The following is a 26,937-nucleotide window of genomic DNA, read 5'->3' as shown; positions in this document are numbered from 1 at the left end:
CCTGTATTTTCAGTCTCAATACAAATTGTCGTTACTAATTTGGTTGCCAATATTAATTTAGAATCTCCACTTAATCAAATTTTCCAATAACATTAAATTTATCCCTAAAAATTAGGTTTTTTAAGTTGTCCTTATTCAGTCCGTTTGTAAGGGATATTTAGCCATATTCAACGCCCATCCAAAGCTATATTCCATGATCAAGTTATATATTTAAAATTCAAATTTCAAGTTTGAATATGTTACAACTCATGAATGTAATATGGGGAATCCCCTCCCTTTCAGGGCAACATTCTATGTATTTTTTTTGGTGGGTAACATTCTATGTTTTATGCCTTCTCTTAATGGATAGATTAATTGCTCTTTGTATATTGTAACGTATAAAAAAGAAAAGACAAGTTGTAATAAACTTAAACAGTGGTTTAAAAAAGAAAAGACAAGTTGTGTTTGTGCGATTATAAAAAAAAAAACGGGTGACCCGCGGGTCGACCCGGCCCGTACGGGTGGGGTCCATGTCAACCAAATTGTGACCCGTAAGATTCCTGGTCATTTTTTACCCGGACCCGTATGGGTTGGGTGAAACCCGGCCCGGCCCACTCGTTTGCCAGGTCTAGTTTAGACTCAGCTAAGAGATTTAGAATCAGAGGTATGACCCACATTAGGTAAAGATGTGGTCATATGGTACATAGAAGGTCCAGATTTTTGTCTTTGAATTTCTTGGTAAGCTTAAACAAACAAACAGCCTACAAAACAGGGTTATGTGTTAAATCAGACACAAGACTGTGGCTGTTCACACCAACTTTTAACAGCTATGATTTCAGAAAAATGCAAAAAAGAGCGGCTGTTAAGTTCTTCCATAATAGCCACTTTAACCCCCAATCACAAGCCCAGCTCATTGGCGTTTTCTCTGCCTCAATCAGATGATCCTAGCCCTAGATCATCAAGCCTGAGTTTAGGGTTCTACCATCAATTCATGTAGTACTTTTTGGTCCTCTTTGATTTAGATTTTGAGAATCGATTTAGTTCAAAACTGATTATTGTACTCAAAATTACAAGTCCAACAATCAGTTTTGTGACTTAAAATTGACTCGCAAAATCCAAAACAAAGGCGGCCTTAGGAGTTGGATGTTTGTCTCACATGTGTCCGGTTTCATCAGGATCATTTCACAATTGCCTACAAGATCAACGGTCTCAATTACACATACAAGTCCTCTTGTGTGAGAGCCTTTAGTTTTCCTTTTTTTGGATTGATTTATGTGAGTATATTGGCTCTATATCCCTATTAGTCTATTTTGTCAGCAGAGCTTCAGGGATCTGTTCCATTTCATGGAACAAGATTTCACTTTATCTTTTCTTCAGGTTCGTTTTATTTGAATGGATCCCCACAATTAGCCAATCTACATACATGCTGAAAAGGGATTTAGTGACCTCTCAACTGATCCTGGATTTCCATAAGAGGCGATTATCTGCATCAAATTTCAGGGCATTGTGTTCTTGATTGTGTCTTGAGAATCGAGACCTTAACCTGATCAAGTTATGTAGCAGGCCTAAGTTTATGCTGGATAAGTTAGAACTACCTTCCGACGAAATATTCACATCAGATAAAAAGATTGCAGACCATTAAGGGACATGGATGATGAGGCAAAATACAGCTGTAATATAAGTTCATGTTTGTTTTTCTGTGAGCAATTTGAGCCCAATCTCCCTTGTTTAGAACCCACAGAAAGTGAAACAGCACTCAGCATTCCAAACCAATTACTTAACTTGCACAAAAATATAAAACACATCTTCCAGTTTGGGCTTTTCTTTTGGTTGTTTCAAAGGAATTTGCCCTAGAGCAGAAACAAGCTTGAAAAGTCAGGGAAGATGATACAAAATATAATTTACAGAAACTGGGCCAAGCATTGAAAATATTACTTACGGAAGGTTATTTCCGACAAATGCTACATGCAACGCGGAAATAAGGTTTGACCCACATACCCTCCGGACATTGCCCTCCTCACATTAGCTTCAAACATCTTCGGATTGTCCCTCAGAACCGCAGCTGCATCGTGATTTAGGGGATCCTCATGGTTAGGTTGCTGCACAGAAAAAACGAAATTGCAGAGGTCAGAAAGGTACGGAGTTGCTGGACCTCCAGCAGGGAAAAGGGATTTTACAAATAAAGAGGCATTTTATGCAAATCAGTGGAGTTTAAATGCCTAATGAAAATCACGAGAAAATGCCAAAGATGGGTGTAAATGTAAAACCAAATGCAGGTCGAAGGGTAAAACCAATGTGATTATCTCAAAATGTACCGTGAAAAGATGATGCAAGCCGTATATAATGGTGTTTATACTGAGGACAGGTTTCCAATCTTCACGAAGAATGTTGAGACAGACATTTCCTTCTAAGTCGATATTAGGATGGTACACCTGTGTTAAGACATAATATAGCACGCGTAAGCTGGTCAAGACATAATATAGCACGCGTAAGCTGGTCAAGAATGTTAACTAGAAACTAATGGCTAAAGGGTACTGTGGATGAAAATTAATTTGCTGGTCAGAATTGGAATCATCATACCTTTGTCTTGCACTTGACCTTTGGTGCCTCGTGAGGATATATAGAAGGGACTTGGAAAGTAAACACAAATATGCCACCCCTGAGAACGACATGGAAGCAAAACGTTAATTCTTAAACAGCGGTAATCACAAAGGGGAAAAAAATGAAAGATTTATCCACCAGGAGTGTGCTCTCTAAGGCACTGTTCATTTGAGATTGTGGCAATCGATTGTGCGCCCCAAACCGATTATAGGACTCAAAAATCAAAATTATGTTTAATTTTGAGTCCTATAATCGGTTTGGGGCCCCAATCGGTTGCCACAATCTCAAACGAACAGTGCCTAAAGTAGATGAATGAATCAGTAAACCTGGAAATACACCGAGCAGAACACAAAATACAACAAATTTTGTTATCAGAATAGTATCCTAGGATACATGGATGCGTCAGTGAAGAATCACTTACTGATAATATCCTTCATCAGGCCGAATGGCGACCTCAAAGTTCATTAGATCGTCCTTGCCATTGGGAAATGTGATGGTAGTTGTTTTGGGTAGGTTCAGCTCACTGATATCTACAAGATTGGAAATACCAATTTCAAGAAAGAGCTCATGAAATTACAGACAATGCAATGCAAACAAATAAAATGTTGGATATTATGAGAGCCTAGTTTAAATATCAATAATTTATATTGCAAATTAGTAAGTTAGCCCAATCCAGATATGCAATAAACAAATAGATGTATCACTCCACAAAATTTGCTAAATAATCTCTTGAGACACGTGGCCCAAAATTTGCTAAGCATTTGTGGTAACAAGATTCAAAGACCCAAAACCAAAAAAAGCTAGCCTAAGCATAAATTCAAGACTGACATTAGGAGGGATTAGCTAGGCAATTTTGTGGAAACCCATTCAGCGGCTGAGTTTTGCATGGGAGAACGGCCACACAGACTCACTTTTTAGCAGATTTTGTCTCATTTATCTAATTCGTCTGCTGTGGTTGTTCTCCCATGCAAAAGTCAGCCGCAAAATAGCCCTTACAAACAAGCAATAAAAGCAAAGACGACAAGCACCAAATCAGTATCTAAAAACACAATTCAATTGCTGCACTGAATTCCATTAATTTCAAACCTTCACTACTACTAAATGAACAAAATACCAATTTTCACCTATGCATCCTTAGTTTCTAGTGGCAAAGCTCATCAAAGCTCCATGATGAAAAAACAAAATTACGGCCGGAATGCCTGAAAACATCGATACAGTAACCTTCTGGCTGCCGGCAAGGCTTTCCAAAATCATGTAACATATCTACTCATAAAAAATGAGATCCGAATGCATATATTTTCTCAAATGGTATAATCAAAAGTGCATCATAGTGAGAGTAAAATATTGTGCTTTGCTACCTTAAATGCCGGCCATCGCCAGATTTTCCTACGAGGTAATTCTGATTTGAGAAATAACGAGCTTTGTCACACACACACACACACACACACACACACACACACACAGAGAGAGAGAGAGAGAGACAGAGAGAGAGAGAGAGACCAGCTATCCAAGACATCTCATATTAATCTTGGCTGCATCCATAAGTCTCCAAACCACTCATATACACAAGACCAAACTGCTGCAGCAGCTTTACAGTGCACTTAGAAGAAGATCAGAGGATCGTTCCTCCTTGCACAGTTGCATATAATGCACATATTCGCCAAGTGAAACTTACATTTCTTTGTCCTCTGCAATGTATTAATTTTTTGCAAACAGCCCTCCATGCGATAGCTTGCACCTTGGTTGGGACTTGGGACCAGTAAGTACTAAATCTTTCTCCAATGGGATAGGGGATCCCGTGTGAGGAGCAAGAGCTCCAAAGAAAGGTTTAACTATTAATTCCCATCTTGGATCCAGAACCCACACCCTTCTATCCTTGCAAACCTGAGAAACATAGCATTCTTCAAGTAAACAAACTTAATCAAGTAATTGAATTAGGATTCTTTGAGCTTCCTAAATTGTACTCAGCCAGAAACTACCACACCCCCCCCCCCCCCCCCCCACCCTTTCTTAACATGGATATTTTGGCTTCGTTGTTCTTTTTTTTTCTTTTTTAAATGGATTAACTGAAAGGGACTCGGCAAAGCTTGACATAGAGAAACATCACCTATTCAGGTTCCCTCCCATCCCCATACTCACCCAATATGACCTTCCTCTATCGAGCTTCCTTTTTTCTCTCTATATGTCTTCCTTCTCCTCAAATCTTCACAGCCATTTTTCTAGAAGCACCTTATTAGGATAACTTTTCCAATGCCCGAACCTCCATTAATCCAAGGCTTCCACATCATGTACCATTTGATTAAGTGATTTAGCCTTTTTCCTTCATCTTTTCCTTCCCACAAGTTACTTTGAGTCCTTTCCATTCTCTTTGCCAAGCCCACCAAAATTCTTAAGAGACATGAAATAGATCTAAAGATTATATGGTGCTGCTTCTTTTAATGGTAACTTATATTACCTTAAAAGAGTAACAAGGCGATAGTGATGGTCCATACAAACAAAACAAAAAATAAGCAAGAAGAGAACAAAGCCACACAACCCCTCAGTCAAGGAGGAAAACGGTCAAAAGTGACAAACTCTGTACGGGCAAACCTTGGAGTGGGTAACATAATTAGCCTCGGAATTAGCCAATGCCACACATGTTGAGAGACAACCAAATGACCCTTCACCACTATCCTTCACCACTATCCTTCACTTCGTCAATTGCATCTACAAATCGTCAAGGGTAACTATCCCCTTCACTCGCCTAATAACATTGAGGGATCGCCTTCATCAATAAGGCCATTAATAAGGTTCTAATCCCCAGCAGAGTCGCCAGTCTGTGGGACCCGATCCCGCGAGAGGGGCGGCGCGGCCCGCCTCCCTCTCTCTTGGTCTCTCATACCCACGCGGTTGGCGTGTGCCGTTTATTATTGATTTAATCATCTTTTCTGTGAACTTGGGATTACTAAAGCAATCCGAATTTCACACAAAAGAGAATGACAGAGTCGCCACCTAGATGAGAGATCTAGGACCCATAAGTGACCAGAAATCTAGATTCGTTACCTGATTACGAGAATGGAAGGTATGGGGAGTTACCACCATATGCACAATTCTTGCCCGATAATCCGGTCTTCAATTTCAAAAGTTAACTCTCTTGAATTTCTTTTAAATGGCTTATTTAACTCTATATTAATGTGCGAACTATGTGACATGCATCCTAAAATCTAATTTCAATGTAATTCCTAATGTGTATTTTGATTTTCTTAATTTGTTTGGATTCAATCTAAGTGAATGTTCTCCTAAAATTCTAATTTGAGGGAAATCCTATATATTTTAATTAATTTAGTTAAGAATTTAGAAAAAACTAATATACAAAACCCCACCATTTGTGGTGGGCCAACTCGTGCTCGGTATGCCATTCCAAGCATCCAAAGCTGTCTACGTATCCAAGCCTCACTGGAATAAAAGTCGATCGTAGTTCGGTGCCTAAACTAAGCTACATGCCTAAGACATCTAGGACACCAATCTAGACTGAATTTATTGTTTCAACAATTTTCAAGAGATTATTTAATTCAAGTTGAGTAAATTTTATTATCCTAGGACTCCATCTAAGATATTATATGGTCCTATGTAAGTGCAAGACATCCCTTAGACTAATGCAGGTGAACCTACATCTTAGATAACTAGGCTTGTCCTATGGAAAAAAGGGGTAACTAGTGTAACTAGTTCTATGATTCAATTGCTAATAATAGCAATCAGTCGTGATAAGGCTGAACTCCCTCACTCTAGAACACCATAAAACCTAGAACATGACGTAAGTGTTCCTAATTGGTTCTAACAGTTCCTACGATGGGAGACCGCAATCCAACGGTTCCCAAAAGACATGGAGTAAATTAATTCAATTTACTGAAATTAACGATTTTTAGTTCTTTAAAGGTTTCCGAATCCTAAAATCTAATGAATACCAATGGCTCTAATACTGGCAAGTTTCAGCCTTAAGTTGCATCCATGGAAGGGAATCGTGCTTTCCACTCTTACATAATTTAGCACGTAAATTATAGTATGTTATCGTCTGGCATATTTCTCAGGATTTCCGTGGACAGTAGACCTCGAAGCCAACAACATACTATAATTTAAATGCTCAAATTATTAAGGATTGATCGCAATTAAGATACGATTATGAACACAATCTTGGCGGTAAAACAATCATAGCATTGCAAATTTGCAAAGAAAATCAATGATTCCTAAGGTTTCTATTTCGATAGTTTAAAGATTGAATAATTAGAATTTTCTAAAAAATTTTATGACAATTTGAATTAATTTCAATTTTCTTAAACATATAGCAATTCTACTCCAATTAAGCTCAAATGTTTACATAACATGCTCTTGACCAGGGAAGGTCACTGTATAATTTTTATGAATTGTCAAGGTGATTTACTATCAATTTTCAAATTTTGAAGATATATGTGTAGATTTACACAGCAACTTATAACAAATCTAATCTAAATAAGTTCAAATTTTTACAGTAACTTGCTCTTGCCCAGAGAAGGTTATTGTACAATTTTCATGAATTGTAAATATGTTTTGCTATCAGTTTTCCCATGTTGAAGATTTCTGTCCAGATTATAAATTTACACATAAGCTCATAGAAAATCTAATCGAAATAAGATGAAATTTTAACAGTCGATTTCTCTGGACCAGAGAGGATTACAGTAAAAGTTTCATGAATTTTAAAGATGATTTACTATCAATTTTCGATTTTAACAGTATCTGTCCATATTATGAATTTACAAAGAAACACATAGTAAATCTAATCCATAATCCAAACTTTATGAAAACATGTAATTCCAGTAGTAACTCTCAATAAAATATTTCTAGAAATTTTCATTGCAATTTACTATTTTTTTTTTCGATTTAATTTGGCATGCTTGATTTGGCATAAAAAATCATAAACAAGTATCTAACAGCAACCAAAAATCTTGAAAAATTCACAGGAGATTAGATCAAGTCTTAGTTACTTCTCATCCAAATTTCATCTCTGAAAACTCTATATTTTTCGAAAATCAGTTTTTTCCAAAAATGGCCCTAAGATTAAATAAATTTTTAAACCCCTTAAATAAAATCTAAAATTCTTCAAAAAATCCGTACTGTTCCAAAACCTTAAAAGTTTGTTATGTTTAAATTTTCATTGATTTTTGATCTGTTTTGACATCTTTTTAAATTCGATCTTTGGAATTTTACCCCTTTAAGGGTAAAGTTCAAAAGGTGAAATCGTGGTCAAAACAAAGTCAAAATTTCTGAAAATTCCAGATTTTTATGTTCTTTAATGCACAAAAGACTCAGAGATTGAAAAATTCAAGAAATTTCAAAGGCTGATTAAAGTTGCTTTGTAAAGTGGATTTAAACCCTTTTAATTTCAAAAATTAGATTTTAATATTAAAAAATAGATTTTCCAAAAAAAATTTAGATTATGAAATAATCTAAACCTAATCTCATCTCCTCAAAATTTCACATGCAAATAATTTCATCTTCATAGTTTTTCAAAGAAAATCACAAATTCAATCCTAGCATGCTTCTAGTTTAAACTACATGAAGAGGGTTTTGGAAGACAAACCTTCCTAACTCTCCTTGTCTCTAAGGTAAGTAATCATTGGATATATGCTTTGACTTACCCTTTTAATCGCAAAAGAAACCCCAAAGAATCATAAACTAGCCTCCAATATGTTGAATCTGTTGAATATGTGAAAGTACCTTGTGTAGAACCAAATGGAAGAGATGAACACCAAAGCACAAAAAGAATTGAATGAATTCCAAGAGGAAAGAGAGAGAGAGACCAATTTTCCAACGGAAAGAATTTCCTGGGGAAGGTTTGATTTTATAAATAAAAGACTTAGGTTGAATGATTTTGAAAATTCCCATTGTGAGCACTCTTCCCTTTGGCATGTTTCCAATTTATGCTTTGACTTTCTCATTCTTTAATTTCCATATTGAACTTATTTCTAAACCTTATTTCTTGCAAGCTAAGCAATGCTAAATTACACAATGGAGATCCTTTAAAATCAATCTAGAAGTTTTCTCACATAGGAAACTAGTTTTTATAAATGATTTTCGTCCAAAAGAGGCTGCCCGACGTTTGAGCTCGTTTTGACCTATTAAGAGGCTGATTCAGGAAAAGTCATAAACTAGAAAGTTGTAGATCTTTTCGAGACGTTCGAAACAAGTATAAATGCAAATTTTTGGACGAGAAGGTAAAAAGTTATGGCCGTTTTAGTAACATGACCATACAAACTCTTGCTAATTATAACTCTTCCTTTCTTTATTATTTTTTCAAAACAAATATGATGTCACCAACCACCTCATCCCATGTTGGACGTTTTTGCATGTGGCCTCCTCATGTGAGGCGCCCACTTATGTGGCCGACCCACATGGGTGGGTCCACATGTACCCCCACCTTGTGGGCTTTAGCCCAATGGGCCTTATGACATGTATTTTGGGTTTTTTTTCAATGAAAATTTAATAAAATCCTTTAAATTTAAATTTTTTATTGATGAACCCAACTCATATGACATTTATGGTGCATCATCGACATATGGTCAAACCATCCCCTTAAAAATAAAATAAAAAATTCAGACCAAAATACCCCTATTCGACCATTACACATCCAAATGCGACCAAAATACCCTCAAATTGGAATTCAGACCAAAATACTCCTATTCGACCATTACACATCCAAATGCGACCAAAATACCCTCAAATTGGTTTACCCCTTAAAGGGGAAAGTAAAAAATGGAAAGCCTTTGTAGTCAAACTTCAAAAATAGAAACTTCTAAATTTGGGTCCTTTTGGTGGGCAATATCAAACAGGATCATTTGGTACCCCTGGAAATACCCAAAATACCCTTGACACATAAAATTTCCAAGTCAAGCGAAACCCCTGAGAAACTATAAATTTAGCAGGCTTTTCAAAATTCATGAAATGATCTAAGATTCCTTAGACACACCCTAAAGGTTAAATGAAACATATTGGAAATGACCAAATTACCCCTGTAGTACAAAATTTGGTGAAAGTAGGAAAAATCCTGAGAAATTCCAAAAATAGCAACTTTCTCAAAATTCAAGAAACGACCTGGAATTTCTCAGACACGGCCCAATGATCAAATGAATCACACAGGAAAAGAACAAAATACCCCACGAGTGCAAGAATAAGGGAAACCCTGAGAAATTTAAATTTAGCAGGTCTTCCAAAACTTATGAAATTACTCATGATTTCTCAGTCATACCCTCAAGATGATTTTGGATATATAGGAAATGGTCGAAATATCTATAAGATCATGAAAATATAGGTGCCCTACGAGTTTCTAAAAATAGCAAGTTCCTTAAAATACTTGAAATTTTCGAGGATTCTTCAGTCATACCTTAAAGATAATCTTTAGGCACACCAGAAATGACCAACACAACCCCAAGTTACACAAAATGGGGGAAATCTTGAGAGATTATAAAAGTAGCAGCTTTTTCAAAATCCATGGAATCGCTCAAGATTTCTCAGACACAACTCGGGGGTCAAACGGGACACATCAGGAATGACCAAAATACCCCTGTAGTGCAAAAATAAGCAAAAATGAGGAAAACCCTGAAAATTCTAAAAATAGTAGATTTTTTCACTTACTTGGAAACTTGAACTTTCATCTTCCAGATACTATTGGAACACCCTAGAAACCTTTAAGATTGCGAAAACACCTAAAATGAGATGAAATCTACCCTAGAATACATAGATGCCTAATCTATTGCAGAATATCGACTCAAGACTCGACAGACCAACTAAATCTTTTGCTTCTTAAGGCGTAACAAAATGGGGTATCTACAGATGCCCCTCTTTGGTAAAGATGACGTAGTCATCGAATACCAGAGCAAAAGTAACAGAACCATTTTGCGTAGCGGCAATTAACAAAGGATTTAGGAGTTTGAATCTAGATCCCCTCTCGCGGGATCTAGATCTCAAAACAAAGCTGAAGAAAAAATAAAAGAACGGAGTTCGAAGATCTGCTAGACTGAAAATCTGAAAGGGCGATCTAGGCAAAATTTAAGATCATTCCCCTGCTAAGTTGAAAATCCGGAAGGGTGGCTTAGGCAAAAGCTAAGGGGATAGCTTACTGGAACGAAAACCTAGAAATGTGGTTCAGGCAAAAGTTAAGGCTAACACGGTTCATCAATTTAAAAACCCTGAAGAGGTGACTTGATCACGGTAAGAGAATCATTGTAAGAAGGCTAATCTTGCTATCAAGATTGAAGAACCGAAAAGAAGTTTGAGCAAGCTTAAATGTCATCCAAGAAACTTGGGGGCATTGAAACCAAGCAATCCTACGAGTGGTAATCAAATCCTAAGAGCATTACTGTTTTAAAATAAATAAATCCAGTGTTTATCAATTGAGAAACTACTCTTTCAAAGGCTAGACTTACCAAACAAAACGTCAACCAAGTCAGGAGCATCACTGTGTATCAGTCCAGTCAGTCCATTCCTGTTCGTTTTAGCTCATTCTTTCAGAAACTTCTCGTTCCTCAAATAGTGTCTTTTACTATCTTCCCCTTTTGGGTAGAGTTGATCATTGTCCAGTTAGTCAAATGTTGCGACTGTCATCGTGAAAGAGGCCCAGTGTAGCTAGCTCCCTGTAACTATGCCAGAGTCATGCTAATCTTGAGGGAAGGACTTCAGGAATCAAGTGAAAATGATCCAGTTTAAGCAAAAATCAATTCAGAAAGTTCAGAAGCAGAAACATCAGTAAGCCCAATTCCCATAAGAAGATCGTACCCCAGAAAGGCACCTTAAGCTTGGAAGAACCTCAGATGCAATGGTGGTTGAGCCAGTTTCTCAAGAAAGGTGAATCATAAAAGTTTAGAATTTCCTTCCGATTCATTTAATACCATCTTTGTCAAGAAATATTTTTCCGAATGCTTGTCAAAAGAAGAATTCTCTGCACTAGTGTCTAAATATTCTGAGGTCCCAGTTCATATCCCCAGTAAAGAAGATCTTCATCTAAGAAATTTCACGCCCTGTGAGACTTTCTTGTTCATTCTCAGTAAACAATTCAAAATGCAAATAACTTGTGTAAAAACCAGTTTACTAGTTCATCAATTACCAATTCCTAATTCGCCGGTACCAGTTCACCAATTGCAGCCTCCAGTTTATCCATTTCCAGTTCTCTAACTCCCAAATTATTCCGGTCCTAAAATTATCAAAATGACATCATTATCATTAGTATTCTAGTTCCGACATCCGGTATCCAGTATTCCAGTTCCAGCATCCAGTTTCAATTCCAGTATTCCAGCATCCAGTATCCAGTTTCAATTCCAATATTCCAGTATTTCACTACGCCAGTTCTAGTCTTCAGTTCCAGTATCCAGTATTCCAGTTCGACGGTCGAGTATTATCCCTATCACCAGTATTCCAGTGTTCCATTTTCCAGTATTCATATTCCTGTTCCCAGTATTTCAATACTCCAATTCCAGCACCAGTTCCATTGTCCGAAAATCCAGTGTTCCAGTACTCCAATTCTAGTATCCAGTATGTCTTTGTTCTAGATTCCCAGTTCCCGGTGTTTAGATCAAGATTTCAGTTCTCTAGTTTCCAGTCCTAACATCCAGTGATCAAATTCCAATCCCAGAGGAATCAATCACAATGTCAATCCAATCTAATCTCCAGTTCACCAATTATCAATTTTCGACTCTCCAGTTTTTCGGTAATCAAGCTCTACAATTCCTAGCGAACCAGTTCCTCAGTTTCTCAGTTTCTCAGTTCTTTAATTATCCAGTTATCCGGCTATTCCCTTAATTATCAAATTCTCCAGTTTTCTGCTTTATGAGTATCCAGTGCCCTATTACCCAGTTATCCAATTCTCTAGTCCCTAAATTTTCTACTTCTCCAAGCCTCCAATTCTCCAGTTATCGAGCCCTCCAGTTTTTAAATTGTCATTCACAGTCTCTTTCTCAATTATCGAATCCAATCATAAATCCATTAGCCTCCGGTCTTGCTCGCAGACAGGTTAATTCTTTCTCTCCGAGCCCGTCTGAAAATAGCGCCACATCATAATTATCTTTCGTTCTGGGTTGCGCGATTTTTCCACCCAGATTAAATCCAGTTCTCCATTATTCTAGACTACCAGGTCATGGTGTCTAGAGTAAATGATTATTGATAACATTCTAATTTTAGGACTTCATCTAGGGTCTTGCATTAGGTTAGGTTGCATTGTCAAGTGAATCATTTGTTGATTAACGCTACGCAAAATGGTCATGTCACTTTTGCTTTGGTATTCGATGACTACGTCATCTTTACTAAAGAGGGGCATCTGTAAACACCCCCATTTTGCTACGCTTTAAAAAAAAGGATTCGATAGTTTCATCAAGTCTTGAGTCGATATTCCGCAATAATTAGGCACCTATGCATTTTAGGGTAGATTTCATCTCATTTTAGGTGTTTTCGCAATCCTAAAGGTTTCTAGGGTGTTGCAATAGTACCTGGAAGATGAAAGTTCAAGTTTCCAAACAAGTGAAAAAATCTGCTATTTTTTAAATTTCTCAAGGTTTTCCCTAGTTTCACCAAATTTTTGCACTACAGGGGCATTTTGGTCATTTACAATGTGTTTTATTTGACTTCTAGGGTGTGTCTAAAGAATCTTAGATAATTTCATGAATTTTGAAAAACCTGCTAAATTTAGAATTTCTCAGCGGTTTCGCTTAATTTGGAAGTTCTGAGTGTTGAGGGCGTTTTGGGCATTTTCGGGGAATGCTAAATTGTCCTGTTTGATGTCGTCCACCGAATAAAGTGATTTTCAAAACTTTCTATTTTTGAAAGTTTCCTTCAAGACTTTCTATTTCTGACTTTCTTTTTTCGAAGGCAATCCCGTTCGAGGGCATTTTGGTCACTTTTGAGGTGTACTCATCAAATAGGGGCATTTCGGCCCGCTAAATTATTTTTTCTAAAGAGGATGGTTTGACCATATGTCGAGGGTGCACCATAAATGTCATATGGGTTGCGTTCATCAATAAAAAAATTTGAATTTAAAGGATTTTATTGAATTTTTATTGAAAAAAAAAAAACCCAAAATACATGTCATAATGCCCATTGGGCTAAAGCCCACAAGGTGGGGTCCATGTGGGTCGAGCACATAAGTGGGCGCCCCACATGGGGAGGCCACATGCAAAAATGTCCAACAAGGGATGAGGTGGTTGGTGACACCATATTTGTTCCGAAAAAATTAATAAAGAAAGGAAGAGTTATAATTAAAAAGGGCTAGTATGGTCAGGTTACTAAAATGGACATAACTTTTTACCTTCTAGTCCAAAAAATTTGCAATTATACTTGTTTCGAACGTATCGAAAAGATCTACAACTTTATAGTTTACGACTTTTCCTGAATCAACCTCTAAATAGGTCAAAAATGAGCTCAAACATTGGGCAACCCTCTTTTGACGAAAATCATTCATAAAAGCTAGTTTCCTATGTGAGAAGGCTTCTAGATTGATTTTGAAGGATCTCTATTGTGTAATTTAGCATTGCTTAGCTGGCAAGAAACAAGGTTTATAAATAAGTTCAATATGGAAATCAAAGAATGAGAAAGTTAAAGCACAAATTAGAAACAAGCCAAAAAGAAGAGTGCCCACATTAGAAACTTCTAAAATTATTCAACCTAAGCCTTTTATCTATAAAATCAAACTTTCCAAAGGGAATTCTCTGTCTGAGAAAATCGTCCAACCCTAGGAGGCTTCTGAAAAATTCGTCCATCTCTCTCTTTCCTCTTGTAATTCATTACATTGTTTTGGTGCTCATCTCTGACACTTGGTTATTCACAAAGTGCTTTCACATTTTCAACATATTGGATGTTAGATTATTATTCTTTGGGGTTTTCTTTTGCGATTGAAATGGTAAGTCAAAGCGTATATCTAAGGATTACTTACCCTAGAGACAAGGAGAGCAAGAAAGGTTCGTCGTCCAAAACCCTCCTTCATGTAATCTAAACTAGAAGCATGCAAGGATTAAATTTGTGATTTTCTTTGAAAAGTTATGAAGATGAAAGTGTTTGCAAGTGAAATTTTGAAAAGACGAGATCAAGTTTAGGTTCTTTCATAATCTGAAATTTCTCTTGGAAAATCGTTTTTTTTTTAATATTAAAATCCGATTTTTGAACTTAATAGGGTTTAAATCCATTTTACAAAGCAATTCTAATAAGCCTTTGCAATTTTTTGAATTTTTCAATCTCTGAGTCTTTTGGGTATTAAAGAGTATAAAAATCTAGAATTTTCAGGAATTTTGACTTCGTTTTGACCGCGTTTTGACCTTTTGAATTTTACCCTATTCCAAAGATCGAATTTAAAAAGATGTCAAAACATATCCAAAATCGATGAAAATTTAACCATAACAGACTCTCAAGGTTTTGAAACAGTACGAATTTTTTGAAGAATTTTGGATTTAATTTAAGGGGTTTAAAATTTTATTTAATTCTAGGGGCATTTTTGGAAAAAACCAATTTTCGAAAAATATACAGGGTTTTCAGAAGCGAAATTTGGATGAGAAGTAACTAAAACCTGATCTAATCTCCAGTAAATTTTTCAAGATTTTTGGTTGCTATTAGATATGTCTTATGATTTTTTATGCCAAATTAAGCATACCATATTAAATCTGAAAAAATAGCAACTTGCAATAAACAATTCTGGAAATATTTTATTGAGATTTACTGCTAGAATTACATGTTTACACAAAGTTTGGGTTAATTCGGATTATGTTTACTATGTGTTTCTTTGTAATTTCATAATCTGGACAGGTATCTTTAAAATCGATTACTGATAGTAAATCATCTTAACAATCCATGAAAATTTTACAGTAATCTTCTCTGGTCAAGAGAAAGCTATTGTAAAAATTTCAACTCATTTAGAGGAGATTTGCTACAAGTCGATGTGTAAATCTACAATCTGGATAGATTTCTTCAACATTGGAAAACTGATAGCAAAACACATTCAAATCCATGAAAATATTACAGTAACCTTCTCTAGTGAATAAAAAGCTACTGTAAAAAATTGAAATCATTTAGATTAGATTTGCTACGAGCCGGTGTGTAAATCTAAACTCTGGACAGATACCTTCAACATTGGAAAACTGATAGTAAATCAAATTTAAAATCCATAAAAATTTTACAGTAATCTTCTTTGGTCAAGAGTAAGCTACTGTAAAAATTTCAACTCATTTAGATGAGATTTGCTATAAGTTTATGTGTAAATCTATAATCTGTACTAAAAATTTTAAAATCCTTAAGAAAATACAAATTTCCAGAGAATTCTAATTCTCCATCATTAAACTATCAAAACAGAAACTTAAGGAATCACCAAGATTGCATTCATAATTGTATCCTAATTGCGATCAAGCCTCGATAATTTGAGCATTTAAATTATGCAAGGGTGAAAAGCATGATTCCCTTCCATGGATGCAACTCAAGTCTGAAATTTGTCAAACCTTAGAGCCTTTGGTATTCCTTAGATGTTTAAGAATTGAAAACCCTTGAAAAATTAAAAATCATTAACTTCACAATTTGGGTTAATCAAACCCATGTTTTTGGAACCGTTGGATTGCGATCTCCCATCGTAGGAACCTTTAGAACAAATTAGGAACACTTACGTCACGTTCTAGGTTTTAAGGTGTCTTAGAGTTAGAAAGTTCAGCCTCATCACGACCGATTGCTATTATTAGCAATTGAGTCATTAGATGTTTAAGAATTGAAAACCCTTGAAAAATTAAAAATCATGAACTTCACAATTTGGGTTAATCAAACCCATGTTTTTGGAACCGTTGGATTGCGATCTCCCATCGTAGGAACCTTTAGAACAAATTAGGAACACTTACGTCACGTTCTAGGTTTTAAGGTGTCTTAGAGTTAGAAAGTTCAGCCTCATCACGACCGATTGCTATTATTAGCAATTGAGTCATAGATCTAGTTACACTAGTTACCCTTTTTCCCATAGGACAAGCCTAGTTACCTAGGATGTAGATTCACCTGCATTAGTTTATGGAACGTCTTGCACTTAGATAGGACCATATAGCATCTTAGATGAAGTCCTATGATAATAAAATCTATTGAACTTGAACTAAATAATCTCTCTTAAACTGTTGAAACAGTCAATTCAGTCTAGATCGGTATCAAGAACGTCTTAGGCATATAGCTTAGTTTAGGCCACCGAACTACGATCGACTCTGATTCCAGTAATGCTTGGATACGTAGGCAGCTTTGGATTCTTTGAATAGCATACCGAGCACGAGTCGGCCCACCACAAATGGTGGGGTTTTGTATATTAGTTTTTTTATAAATTCTTAACTAAATATATAAGATTTCCCTCGAATTAGAATTTTAAGAGAACATTCACTTAGATTGAATCCAAACAAATTAAGAAAATCAAGATACACATTAGGAAATACATTGAAATTAGATTTTAGAATGCATGTCACATAGTTCGCACATAGTTAAATGAGCCATTTAAAAGAAATTCAAGAGAGTTAACTTTTGGAATTGAAGACCGGATTATCGGGGAAGAATGGTGCTTGTGGTGGTAACTCCACATACCTTCTATTCTCGTAATCAGGTAACGAATCTAAATTTCCGGTCATTTACGGATCCTAGATCTCTCATCTAGGTGGCGACTCTATCATTCTCTTTTCCGTGAAGTTCGGATTGCTTTAGTGATCTCAAGTTCACGGAAATGACGAATTAAATCAATAATAAAAGGCACGCGTCAACCGCGTGGGTACGAGAGACCAAGAGAGAGGGAGGCGGGTCGCGCCGCCCCTCGTCCACCAAAATTCTTAAGAGACATGAAATAGATCTAAAGATTATATGGTGCTGCTTCTTTTAATGGCAACTTATATTACCTTAAAAGAGTAGCAAGGCGATAGTGATGGTCCATACAAACAAAACAAAAAATAAGCAAGAAGAGAACAAAGCCACACAACCCCTCCGTCAAGGAGGAAGACAGTCAAAAGTGACAAACTCCGTACGGGCAAACCTTGGAGTGGGTAACATAATTAGCCTCGGAATTAGCCGATGCCACACGTGTTGAGAGACAACCAAATGACCCTTCACCACTATCCTTTACTTCGTCAATTGTATCTACAAATCGTCAAGGGTAACTATCCCCTTCACTCGCCTAATAACATTGAGGGAATCACTTTCATCAATAAGGCCATTAAGAAGGTTCTAATCCATGACATGAAGATCGGTGCAAACCTATAGGTTTGCAGATAACTTTCTGAGAATTTAGGAGTACAATATGGTTTTTTTAATGATTGTACCATATGGGTTTTAACACAACAAAACAGCAACATGCATCCCCAAATCAGTATAACCAGAACATAAATAATTAAATATAGCGAAAATTTTCAAAGAAATGTTAAGCTTAAGAGTGGTAAATAAGGGGGTGATGGAAAGGAGCATGGTAGGGAGTATGGGTGACAAGAGTAGTTGATTAGGTTAAATTTGGGCAAGTATAAAGAAAAGTAACAGGAAAGGGGTTGGGGATGTAGAAAAGAAAGGAGAAGGTTCAAAGGGTGAGATTATGGGGAAATAGGTTATAGAAAGTAAATGTGAAATGGAATTGGTACTTGGGTGGATGCACCGGGTTTCGTGCCTTGATCATTCGATGCAAGCAGTGTCTTGAGGCCTAAGGGGGGGAGAGAACAAGCGGAGAGGGAAAGAAGGGTTGTTCACAGCCAAGTTAAACAGAACAAAATAATAAAGAGTCAAGATTAAGAAAGAAGAACGATAAGGGTAGAAGGGGGCGACTTATGAACCCACCTTAGGGCAGGAGGGGCGACTTATGAACCCACCTTAGGGCGATAAAGAGATGGGAGAAATGAAAAGGATGTGAGAAGGGAGAAGCATATGGGTACCGTATGAACCCAACTGGGAGGCAGGAGGAGAGTTGAAAAGATGTGAGAATGGAAAAGGATAGGGAGAGAGGTAATAGACTATGCGAGAGAGAGAGCGTGGGCGGAGACTGAGAGGGTGGAAGAGAGACGTCAAAGGGAGTGAGATAAAGGATGTTGACCAAAAGGAGAGTTTCTACACAATGTGAGAAGGGAGAAGCATATGAGTACCGCGGGGGGTGGGGGGATTATGAACCCAACTGGGAGGCAGGAGAAGAGTTGAAAAGATGTGAGAATGGAAATGGATAGGGAGAGAGGTAATAGACTATGCGAGAGAGAGAGAGAGAGGGTGGGCGGAGAGCGAGAGGGTGGAAGAGAGACGTCAAAGGGAGTGAGATAAAGGATGTTGACCAAAAGGAGAGTTTCTACACGATTTCCCAGATTATTTTTTTTAATTATGAGAATTGACTTTTATTAATTAGCCGAAACACCCTTACAAGGGGACAAGACGTCCCCATGATGTAGCGAGGGTGATCACCCCACATCCTTACATTAAAATTAACTCATTTACATCAATATTCCAATCAGTCACACCCAATACCGGCATCCCACGTACCAACCCAAATTCTCGTTGTTTCCAGCATAACTCCCTCTTTTGCCAATTTATTTACATCTTCGTTAGCGGTTCGTATTCGATGTTCAATTTGAGGATGAGCCTTCCTGACCAAATCTCTGATTTCCGCTATAATGTCCTGCAGCCTCCGTGGTCCTTTTGATTTTCCAGAGGCCCATGCAACTACGTTTGTAGAATCCCTTTCAATGATTAGGGGTATTGAGGAGTTGAGCTTATACCATTTGAGTTCAAAGAGAAGAGCTCGCGCTTCCGCCTCGTTAGCGTCACACGAACCAGCCGGTACCGATTCCGGCTTTCCCCGGGTTGTCCAGCAAGCTCCCATCGAAGTTAAGCTTGATCCACCCCTCCGGCGGTGCTGTCCGTTTGGGCGTGAATTTTTGGGCGATCCTCCTTTCTCGGATTATAGTAGACCAATTTCTCAATATTTCCCCCATGCCATAAACACAACCCATACTACCTTTCGCCCATGAGATTAAATCGATCTTAGTCTCCATAACGATCCGCGCATCATTTTTTTCTTTTTCACCAAAGATGCGATTATTTCTCTCCTTCCATATATTCCAAATAATCACGTACGGAACCAATCTCCACTTAGCTTGGCCAATTTCACCAAAAGCCCCTCCTAACCAATTCAGTAATACATTTCTAACCGTCTTCGGGAAGACCCATTGAACACCGAAAGCCTTCATCGCACTCATCCAAATCCGGAACGAGAATGGGCAATAAAGAAGGAGATGATCCAATGTTTCACCCTCATTTCTGCACAACACACACCAGCTGGCTAATTGAAATTTTTGCCGTTGTTTGGGGGTGCCTTAGTTTTCCAAGTTCTAGAACGACGAGCTGCCACCTTGATTCCGTTGCTTAATGAAGAAAAGAAAGATTTCACAGTGAAGCCACCCTGAGAATCCGGCGCCCGGATTCTTTCGCCGTCTTCAAGTACCGAGAAATAAACAGAATTTAGTGCACACAACACAAAGATGCAAAATTCGCAATTTCCTCATCCTTTAAATTTCTACGCAGTCTGACGTCCCAAATCATCCAACCATCATGTCTGCTTCGTATTAAGTTTTCCGAAACCTTAGACTTTCCATTCATGGCTAATCGATACAAGATGGGATACGCCTCGATCAGTGGTTTGTCCCCCATCCACAAATCAGTCCAGAAACGAACTTCTTCACCTTTACCCACTCTAAACCTCATTAGTTTATGGAATTCCTCCCAAGTAGAACAAATTGATCGCCATACTCCCGATCCCCCTCGAATACTTGGTCTACGGGCATTCCAATCCCCATCTTCCTTCCCATACTTCTCTCCAATAACACAGTGCCAAAACGCTTCCTTCTCCTCGCCATATCTCCACAGCCATTTACCGAGTAAAGTTTTGTTGCGTAGCTTAATTTTACCCATCCCCAAACCGCCATGTTTTTTAAGCTTTGTTACCTTCTTCCAGTTCATCAGATGGTTCGATCCATTCGACTTCCCTTCCCCCTCCCATAAGAAGTCTCGCTGCAGTTTTCTATTCTTTTTGCAATGGAAGCCGGCACCTTAAAAAAGGACATGTAGTAAACCAGCATATTTGCAAGAGCCGCTTTGATCAGTGTATTTCTTCCACCCAGCGAGATATATCTTCTTTTCCACGTGGCGAGCTTTCTTTCTAATCTTTCCACCACTGGGTCCCATTGTGCCGCCCTAGGTATGCCGAAGCCGAGCGGGAGGCCTAAATATGAGATTGGAAGTTTTCCTACCTGACATCCGATTTGTTTTTTTTTTCCTGCCCCGGGAATTGTTTTAAGTAGTGGAGCCTACAGTTGGCCAAGAAGATATAAGCTTAGGTTCACTTAAGGGTTAGGAGTTTTAAAAGGAGTACGCTGTGGCTAGGTTATGAAAGATAATTTTACAAGGGGATAAGTGGGCCATGGAGAAAAGGGATACGATTGGTCATAGGCTGATGTGACAAACCTCATATCTAGGCTAAATTAATACCTCAAAATCAAAGTAAATCCTACATAAAAAATAACATGTCCAATAGAAGAAAAAAAAGACTAAATCTAATGGCTAAGATGGTTGGATCACATCAAATACCTATAAGGAGGAATTGCACTTCTGTTGTATCGGAGTCTTCAACCATAATGAAGCTAAAAACGCCATACTGAACTCATTCACGCAATAAACCCCCAATGCCAGCATGACTTGGGTTTCCTAAACATTTTCTGAATGGCAATTTATTAATAGAAAAATCAAACTGAGGTGAAGGTACAACAAAAGCAAACAAAGAGAAAATACAAAATCTCTTACATAAAAGAGAAAGAAGAAAAAACTAACAATTTACAGAGGAAGAAAATAAAACATCTCCAACTGTTGCCTATCAATTCCGGGCCGGGCTAGTCTGTTCGCATCGCTATTTGCTGACCTCCAAGCGTGGTGGAAAGCGTGCCATATGACTCTCAATCAATCCAGGATTTCTTATATGGTGTCAGCGAATATCCAAGGATAGGGAGTTTTGTTGCTCATTCACCTGATATCAATGAGTGAGTCTCCTTCCACTTTAATATTCTTGAAGACTCTAAAATCGACTAGCCGAATCCCGAACAGAATCGCCTAAACTTCCACCTCATTAGAATCGCTTTGGCCATATTGGACCTGAGAAAGCCCAAAAGGTGGCACCAATTTCATCCCTTAGGACCCCACCCACTGCCTTTGGACTCAGATTACCTAAAACAAGATCCGTCAAAATTAAGTTTATGGATATTGGGCTCAGGGAAGACGCAGCGAAGCAAAGGGGAAGGGTGGGGACTCTTGGCTACTGCAAATCTCCCACAAAAAATACCAAATCCAATAGCAAGATATTCCTCGAAGGCACAAGAGAGCCCTTGCCCATGAAATGGTCAAGGCATAAGCTTTAAAGAAAGTAGGAGCCCTTTTCTACTTATTTTTTAATATCCAGTTGTTCCTTTATTTCCAAATCTCCCAGATGTTAGCCTAAAATGCTAATCGCCAGAGTTCGGCCCCTCATAGGCCACATATCAAAAAAACACTCCTCAAAGAGATCATCAATGTGAGCAGGAAAGACCCACAAAACAAAGAGCGAAAGGGTCTGACTCCATATCTCTCTAGCAAACCTGCGAAAATGTGGTCGACACCTTCACCTGCTTCTATACACAAAACTCAATGGTTGATAATCCTGACTTTTATTCTAAAAAGGTGGTCAATTGTCAAAATGTTGTTAAGGAACCTAGTCCAGCCAAAAGCACATACTCTAGGAGGAGCGGGGATCCTCCACACCCACCTTGTTAACTGGCGAGGCATGCCAAGTCAGCAGGAAGGTTGCAGTAGGAAGATTGAATGATGAAGACCCCCTTGAATTCTATTTCCAGAGCCTTTAGTCCTCCCCTACAAGTCTTATAAATATCCTTTCTAAAGAATCCATGAGCTCAGCAACCCTATCGATTTCCCTGTCAAAGAACTTATGGCAGAAGCAAAAGTTCCAGGATATCTTCCCACCAGTACTGACCATAGCATCTTGAACCATGGCCTCTTTTCTGCTAACCACCGTGGAAAAATCGGGGAAAATGTTCATAAGGGGCAACTCATTACAACAAGGATGTCTCCAAAACAAAATTTTGCAACCTCTACAAGCTCTTTATCGAATCCCTTTTAGTAAAGACGTCTTGAGTCTTATAATATCTCTCCAAATATAGGTCCCACGTGTCTATATATATCACACACAGAAAATCTCCCAAATTCATGACCATAGTTGTGCTCTATGATGGACACCCATCAGTGAGATCTTTCCTCTCCAAGCGTCCATGGCCATTTCCCAATAGAGCATTGATCAAAGCTTTTATATTTTGAAATCCCATACCCCCACTAAGTTTAAGGAGGCACATGTCCACCCATCTAACAAGGTGGTATCTTCTATTAGCAGGAAAGTTGGCCCAAAGAAAGTTTCTCTAAATATGATCGATACGGTGGATGACAAACATAGGATAACTGAAAAGCAAGAAATAGTAAATAGGGAGGTTCGATAGGACAGCTTTTATCAAGTTTATGCAGCCTCCCAGGAGATCATGTTCCTCTTCACAATGCATAGACGCCTTTCCATTTTGCAATAACATACCTGGGTTTCCTAAACTGAATCAGTCAAAGTTCTGCTTAATAAAACCAGGAGGCAGATAGGACCACATGGGAGCCAGTTTATCAACAATGACTCTGTTGAGATGAATCTCATCCCAATATCTCTGAAACGACTAGCCATGGAACCTGTGAAGGATCGTCGCACACTAGGCAATAGTGCTAATACCTGTTGTTGAATTGATCAGTTATTTTTCGATATTTTTTGAGACAGCCTAGAAAACTCTGTTATTTCTTTTCTTCCAAAGTACCCAAATAGCTGCAGCATTCATAAGCCCCCAAAGAATAAAACCTTTTAGCGGCCTAGGGGCAAATGCCATTGATCAAACAGCTCCCCAATATGACATGGAAAAAATCCATAAGATCCCAAATCTATTTAATAAAAAAGACCAAACCTCTCTAGCGACTCGGCAATGAATAAAACTATGGTCCACCAATTTGATAGGGCGGCCTTGATTAGTGTTACATGCCTACCAGAGGGTAACAAGTACCTCTTCCATCCTGGCAGTTTTTTCCATTCTTTCAATGAAGAGTGCCCATAAAACACTCGTCGAGATACTGAACCTCAAAGACAATTCTATGTACGACATCGAAAACCCCCTTTGCAATTGCGTCCAAGTATTTTCTCTTCTTGGGCTTACAACCGCAGTGCAATAATGTATGAACATGTGCACACACGCAAATGTAAGACACGTGCACACATGCAAATGTATAAATTTCTATGATTTGTAGACACGGACACGGGTGTCGTGTGTCGACACAGACACGGAGTGTCAAACATAGCAACTCAACTCAACTCAACAAAGCCTTTGTCCCAAACTAGTTGGGGTCGGCTAAATGAATCCTTTAGAAAAAATTCATGAAGAAGGTAAAAGGAATCTACCCGGCTCTAATCCTTCTTCTAGTTGGGTTCTTCTACGTGGATCATTTTCTATCATTCTATCCTATCCAAGGTCATGTTCTCTGTTATGTTCCTAGCTATCAAGTCTTTCCTCATTGTTCCTAGCTATCAGACATGGTAAATCCCGAAAATTTAGAAATAGGGACATGGCTAAAATAGAAAGTATATATGATACAACAACAAATGTTATTTAAAGAAGAGCTAAAAACGAGTTTATAATACAAGAATAGTTAATAATAAAAGAGGTAAACACAATGTGCAATAATAAAACAGAATGTCACTCTTGACACAACATAAAAACATGTCCACACACCCACATTAAGTCTCACACTTATAGTAGTAGATTTAAAAGTGTCCAAAGGAGAGTCGACACGGGTGGACACGCGTGTCGTGTCGGACACGGCAGCACACGTGTGTCGGCAATAAATTCAAAGTGTCGGCCAAATCATAGATAAATTTATATATGGACGCTATTGTTGTGTAAGTAAGGTGTGAGCATCATACAAGCATATTTACAAGATTCCATTTCATGCATTTCCATATTTATTCCGGATGAAAGGAGTAGTAAATGTTTGCCGGCACAATTCAAATCTAAAAAATCACCTTAAAGATATCAAATTGTTGCTTTTAATTGAAGTAAATATATCAAAAATGATTAAAAATAAACACAAATACATGATCGAAACAATGTGTCTCACCCTATTCTTGCAAGCAAGAGAATTAATATCACCGAATTCATATCAATGTGACAAATATGTATAATATTCGACCTTTGGAGACTATGCTAACCGATATCGATATTTTGAACCATGCTAATATTGTTATTCAACAAAACAGTTGAGGGCTTAAAAGGACCAGGTGAACGTATTTTTTGTTATCAGCAATTCAGCATATACTAGGATTTGCCATTTACTATTCACAGAACTGTTCCCAGGGAAAACAAGATTGTATACAAAGATATGTTATTACAAAGGTGAATACAATGATTTATGATACCTATTAATTGCTATTTAGAAAAAAGTAAAAGATAAATGAACTTGCTAAAAGACATGCATTTGAGGAAAGAGAAACCTTTATGAAGACGTAATTCTCCATAACTTTGCTTCTTAACAGGTGCCTTTCCATTGGCATTTTCAGCAATTTCTCTCTGCTTCTCCTTGACTTTAAAAAGCCTAATCATTATTCCTACAAAAAGACAAACGTAATATAAGGAATTAAAGCTTATAAAAAAAGTATACACACACACACACACACACACACACCATTTGAGTTACAATTCACACATATTTTTAAAACAGCTGCAGCTAACAAAATAATCTATTATGATACAACTACCTAGGCCCTGTTCGTTTAAGATTGTGGCAACCGATTGTGAGTGCCAAACCGATTTTTGGACTCAATTTTACATTTAAATTTGAGTCCAATAATCGGTTTGGCACTCCCAATCGATTGTCATAATCTTAAACTAACAGGGCCTTACACAAAAGAAGCAAGGCCTCTGAAGGTCAATATAAAAAACTTGGAGCATGAAACTAATTGTTACTTGAAATTGACATAATCCTTAAATTTCTAGTTGACTTAGTCAAGTTCATTAGAGCTGCATCCTTCCAAAGCTATTTTCAATACCAATGGAGCACTAAAATCACGTCATTCACATCACCTTCTTAGTCACACAACAAGGTTTTAACTTGTAAAAACCATGATTTTACAATCAAGGATTATAAATTGTAAAACCTAGGATTTAGCTTATAAAATCTCGATTTTTACAATCCTGGATTATAAAATCCACGTACCCAAACAGCGAATAATTTCCAACAAAAAAACCTTAGAAAAAACTCAATGAAGCATGAATACAAGAAAAGTAACTCCAAAAAATCATCAAAACCCTAATGGACCGTTTGGATATATGGATTTTATAATCCAGGATTGTAAACTCCTGATTTTTAGGGTTTTACAATCCTGGGTTACAAAATCCATGAATCCAAACTGCCAGTAATTTCCAACAAAACAATCTAGAAAAGGCTCAATGAAGCACTAATACAAGATAAAGTAAGTCCAAAAAAATCATCAAAACCCTAAAAATCACTAACTGCAACCAAATCGAGAGAAGAAAACGGGAAGAAAGATGAAATTAGGGTTCTTAGAGAGAGAGAGAGAGAGAGAGAGAGAGAGAGAGAGGAAATCTAAAATCCAAGAGGAAAAAAAAGGGAAAGGGAGATTTTACCTGTGGGAAGAAAAGCGGGGGAGGGATTTTAGGGCTCAGAGAAGGAAAAAGGGGGGTGAAAATTGCAGAAGGGGTTGGAAATAGGTCCCTGTGGGATCTATAAAAAGGGCTTTCAATCTTTCTTTCCTGGTAGACAAAGGAAAGCTCATGTGTCGTACAATGGAAGTAATGTGACAAATTTACCCTTTTCATTTATTTAATGCCCAATGTATCCTTTTTTTTTTTATATATATTTTGGTTTCCTATTATGTTTTTGTCTTTCTCAAGGAATCTGACTAACTTACCCCTTTCTCTTCCTTAATGCCCTATGTATCCTCGGTTTTTTGTTTCCTTTATGTTTGGGTCTCTCTCATGCTCTCTCTCAAGGAATGTGACAACTTACCCCTTTCTTTACTTTAATGCCCAATGTATCCTCATGTTTTATTTTCTATTATGTTGTCTCTCTCTCAAGGAATCTAACAACTTGCCGCTTCTTTTATTTAGTGCCCCAGGTATCCTCGGTTTTTTGTTTCCTAGTATGTTTGGGTCTTTGTCCCTCTCTCTATGGGAAAAACTTACCGCTACCTTTTCTTTAATGCCCAATCTATCC

At 37.6% G+C, this 26,937-nt stretch overlaps 1 protein-coding gene across 1 annotated transcript; it reads right to left on the bottom strand.

Annotated features, from left to right (window-relative positions):
* Window positions 1-1,634: 1,634 nt before the first annotated feature.
* LOC143851502 (NEDD8-conjugating enzyme Ubc12-like) lies at window positions 1,635-26,506 on the bottom strand. The gene is made up of 6 exons (XM_077360959.1): window positions 26,349-26,506; window positions 25,196-25,309; window positions 3,002-3,110; window positions 2,560-2,638; window positions 2,295-2,411; window positions 1,635-2,078 (listed from the first exon to the last, which is right to left on the bottom strand). The coding sequence occupies exons 2-6, from the start codon at window positions 25,302-25,304 to the stop codon at window positions 1,941-1,943; spliced, it is 552 nt and encodes a 183-aa protein (XP_077217074.1). The 5' UTR covers window positions 25,305-25,309; window positions 26,349-26,506; the 3' UTR covers window positions 1,635-1,940.
* Between the last annotated feature and the right edge of the window lie 431 nt (window positions 26,507-26,937).

Source organism: Tasmannia lanceolata, unplaced genomic scaffold (assembly GCF_043159265.1).
Source record: "Tasmannia lanceolata isolate RefF3 unplaced genomic scaffold, GAP_Taslan_0.1 ptg000018l, whole genome shotgun sequence".
Taxonomy (NCBI): domain Eukaryota; kingdom Viridiplantae; phylum Streptophyta; class Magnoliopsida; order Canellales; family Winteraceae; genus Tasmannia; species Tasmannia lanceolata.
Note: the sequence above shows the minus strand (reverse complement) of the source record. Positions and strands in the feature narration are given on the sequence as shown.